The following is a 3,847-nucleotide window of genomic DNA, read 5'->3' on the forward strand; positions in this document are numbered from 1 at the left end:
GGGGTCACAGGGCAATGCTGGGGTGCAGGGGGTCACGGAACAATGCCTGGAAGAACCGGTGTGCTAGAGGCTAAGCATTTCTGAAAAAGTGGACCAGTGAGGGGTGACGGCCTCCCCAGAAAGCAAAACGTGGTACACGGGTGTAACAGGTGCTCTGTGTCAGCGACAGAGACGTGAAGTCGAGAAATACATCTGAGAACACACAGACAAACGTGCTGCATAATAATGAGCCTTCACGTCACCAGGAAATAGTGAGTAACAAATCATTCGTATAAAACGTCCAGATCCTCACCTCAAATCCTATACCAAAATAAATCTCAAATGGATTAAAGATTTCCTCATAGTACTGTTTTAAAAACGGCTGTCCCCACAGGCACGGAGTGGAGACTGAAGGCTGGGGGCAGGAAGCCACGGGACGGACACCATGTGGCCCCCTGCGAGCGGGGCACCGACAGCCGTCGGACTCAGAGCCACAAAGACCAGTGGCCACCAGGGTGCGGGGCTGGGGGCTCGGGAGGTGTCCGACAAGATGAGGGTGCAGAGAAGAGGCTGAGGGCAGGACTGGGGTGTGGGTCCAGGACAGAGACAGCACAGACGTGCGGGCTGACGGGGGTGACGGGCAGGGGTCCTGGGCACAGGTGCGGGGCTGGCTCTACTCGGGCATCCTGCGGCACCGCCTGGTGGACGCCCTCTGGGCCACATGGCACCCTGTGCGGGGTCTGGCCGTGGCCCCCAGGCCTCTTCCACACCAGATCCCTCAGGAGACCTGAGCTGACTGGCCTCTGCCGGGTGAAGGAGGGCAGCGAGCACAGGCGAGCAGGCCGGGGCCGGTGGGGAAGGCCGGCAGGCCCGCTCCCTCTGGGAGCGAAGATGCAAGGCCTCAGCTCAGAGGAGGGGCTGCTGATGACACAGGAGCGCAGCATCTTGTGTCTCGTGTCTCGGTGAGAACGGGTGGAGGGAGACGGCCCGGCTGGGGGCTGACTCCTCCAGACTTGCCCTGCCCCCCCGGTGCAGGGGCACAGCAGGTGGGCGGCAACTGACCCAAACAGAGGGCGACGCCCAGGGGGGGCCTGCAGGACGGGCCAGGCACCTGGGTGGATGCTGAGCTTGTGGGGGCACACGGGAACGGGCAGCCAGTGAAGGGGGCACCCGGGTCAGCTGGAAAGGTGACGTGGGTCCCAGAGCCTGAGTCTCGGAGATGGTGGGGTCTGGGGCAGGGCTCCAGGAATGGGCCGGGGTCGGGGGCAGCCGTGTAAGAGGTCAACGGTGGCAGATTCAGGGGTCCGGGATGGGTGGGCTCCACCTTGCTCTAGAGCCCTCCCCGCGCGGAGCAAAGCCCGGGCCCCGGGCCCTGGGAAAGCCTGGCCCCCCGTGGGCACGTCCCCGTGGCACTGGCTCGCAGCCCCACACGCCTGGCTTTGATGATAAGTTACAGCAGCATCTTCAGGGAGGAAAAGGGTTTCTCCAGATCTTTACTTAAAAGATGGTGGCAACAGACGGGGAAACTAAAGACGGGCCTCAGGCCTCCTTGAACTCGGCCCTGAGCTCTCAGCCTGGAGAGAGCCTGGCTTGATGGCCCGGAGATGCGCAAGCCAGCAAGCCCTGGTGAGCCTGCCCTGAGAGCCCCAGGCCGGGCCCCTGGCACCCCCGCGGCCCCTGAACGTGGGCTCCAGAGCCTGGGGCTGAGGGTGGAGCAAGATCTCGGTCCCGAGGGGCTGACGGTCTGGGGTGCTGGCAGGCCAGGCGCTGATACCTCCCACGGCTCAGCTGTGGGGGCCATCGCAAGGACCCAGCCACACGTGGAGGAGCCGGTGCCCTGGGGGAGGGAGGGGCCGCTGTCCCCTTGCGGGGCGGGGGGTGGGGAGGTGGGGGGGGTGGGGGGGGCGCGGGTCAGGCCCTCCTGAAACACTGCTATTTGTTCCAAGGCAGGAACCTGCAAGGTCCGGGAGCGTATGGGAGGAGACGTGCGCACGGCTGGGCTGGCGCTGGGTCAGGGGCCGGCAGAGAAGGGTGCGCTGGGTGCGCGCGGTGGGGGCAGGGAGGGTCTGCACCACAGTTCTGCTCTGCACGGGCCCATCTGCCAGTGACCTGCACACACTCCCTTCTCCCCACATTCCGAACACTGGGCTGCCTGCCCTTCATCGGACGGGACTGTGTCCTGGGTGTGCTGGGGGTGCTGGGGGGACCCGATCCTGCCAGACCTTTAGGACCATCTTCCAGGTCAACCAGCCCTGGCAGAGGCTCCCCTGCGTGCTGGGGCGGAAGCAGGCTCCCTGGCCCCCTGCACAGGTAAGGGTCCAGCGGTTGGTGTGGCTGTGCCCGCTCGCACCCCCAGGCAGGCACGGACACCCTGCACTCACTGCCCCGGGACAGCGGCCGAGGGGACCCTCACCTGCATCTTTACAGCAATCACCACCGAGATGAGCTCCTTCTCCAGCTCCTTGAACACCACCAGCTTCTTCAAGGTCAGGCTGCACAACCTGCAGAGGGCAAAGGCCTGCTCAGTGTGGACCACACCTTCCCACACCGCCTCCAGCCCTAGGAAGGCCCCACCCTCAGGAGCTCCAGCCTCAGACAAGGCCCTCACACCTCCTGGGGGCCCTCAGCTAGGCTCAGGGGCCCCTCAAGAGTCCCTGCGGTGGTGGATGCCACTCAGCATCCCCTTGCTCCAGAGGGCCCCAGAGGGTGGGTCTCCCACCTGTGGGGGAAGCTCAGTGCAGGTCTGTGGGCAGGCAGCCCAGACAAGGGCATGCAGACCAGGAGCCCCCAGGGACCAGGTGCCAGCTACCGAGCTCCACTCCCAGCTCCCAGAGCACAGGTCTCTGCAGGCCCCACCCCAGGCCCAAGCCCCTCACCTCCACCCTGTCCCCACACCAGTGTGGGGTCTCAGGCCCGGTCCCCACCTGCCCTGCCCCCCACCTCCGCAGGGTCCCCGGAGACACCACCACCACTTCTGGTGGCCCACTGCACACACCTGCCCCCCCAGTGCCCATGTCCCCGAGCCCACGGTGAGCTTTCCCTGAACCCTCACGCTGGGTTCACCACTCTGAGTGTGGGGTGGAGGCAGGGCGTGTGGGCCCTGCCTAGGGAAGGGGTCCTGTGTCCCCCATGGTCCTCCGGTCCTCCGGTCCTGGTCCTCCAGCGGGGAACCTCCCCCTCCTGCTGGGCCTGTCTTGCAATCCTGGCCTGCAGGACCGTTTAGCTGCACGAAGCTTTACCTTCCCGGAAGCAGCAGAACCACCCCACCAAGGAGCCCAGGCAGACGCGCTCCGGGGGTGTGGGGGTGCAACACCGAGATCAACCGGGACGGCTCTGCAGCAACTTGAAGCCCTGGCTTATTTTCCCGCTCAGACGTCAGCCCGCTGTTCACGGGGACAGCGCTGCCACATGGCGGTCAGCGCTCCACTTTCCGCTGCCCGCCCACACAGCTTCAAGCGCCAAGAGCAGGTCGCCAAACCTGTGTTGGCGTCATACAGGTCCTACTTGGGACGCCACACTCTCCATGCCCACCTACACCGCAAGCAGCAGGACAGACGCTGACGTGGTGGGGACAGCGGGAGGGGCCCATTTCCTGACCGGAGACTCTACACTCCTCTGTGTCTGCCTCAGAGGAAGCACGGGGACAGGGGCGCCAGAAGGAAGACCCCGGGCCCCCTCAACTCACATTTCTACATCCAGGCAGCAGGGAGTGACAGGCTGAGGCCGGGGAGCTCAGGTCTGGATATAGGGCCTGGGTCTGGTCGACAGTGTGGCTTTGGAAAGTTTCACAGGCTCTGTGACCACCTGCCAGCCACCCATGGAACAGAGACACCCACCACCATCCTGGGCTTCGTATGGAGACCCCACC

At 65.1% G+C, this 3,847-nt stretch overlaps 1 protein-coding gene across 4 annotated transcripts in view; it reads right to left on the reverse strand.

The window, feature by feature from the left end:
- Positions 1-3,847, reverse strand: part of PACS2 (phosphofurin acidic cluster sorting protein 2) — a 28,852-nt gene that overhangs the window by 24,150 nt on the left and 855 nt on the right. For all 4 annotated transcript variants that reach the window (XM_034993275.1, XM_034993276.1, XM_034993274.1 and 1 more), the window contains exon 2: positions 2,393-2,480. In XM_034993275.1, the coding sequence (XP_034849166.1) occupies positions 2,393-2,398 (6 nt within the window). In that variant the 5' untranslated portion in view covers positions 2,399-2,480. The remainder of the gene's footprint in view (positions 1-2,392; positions 2,481-3,847) is intronic.

This window comes from Mirounga leonina, unplaced genomic scaffold (assembly GCF_011800145.1).
Source record: "Mirounga leonina isolate KUSES-001 unplaced genomic scaffold, KU_Mleo_1.0 Mir_82, whole genome shotgun sequence".
In the NCBI taxonomy this organism is placed as follows: domain Eukaryota; kingdom Metazoa; phylum Chordata; class Mammalia; order Carnivora; family Phocidae; genus Mirounga; species Mirounga leonina.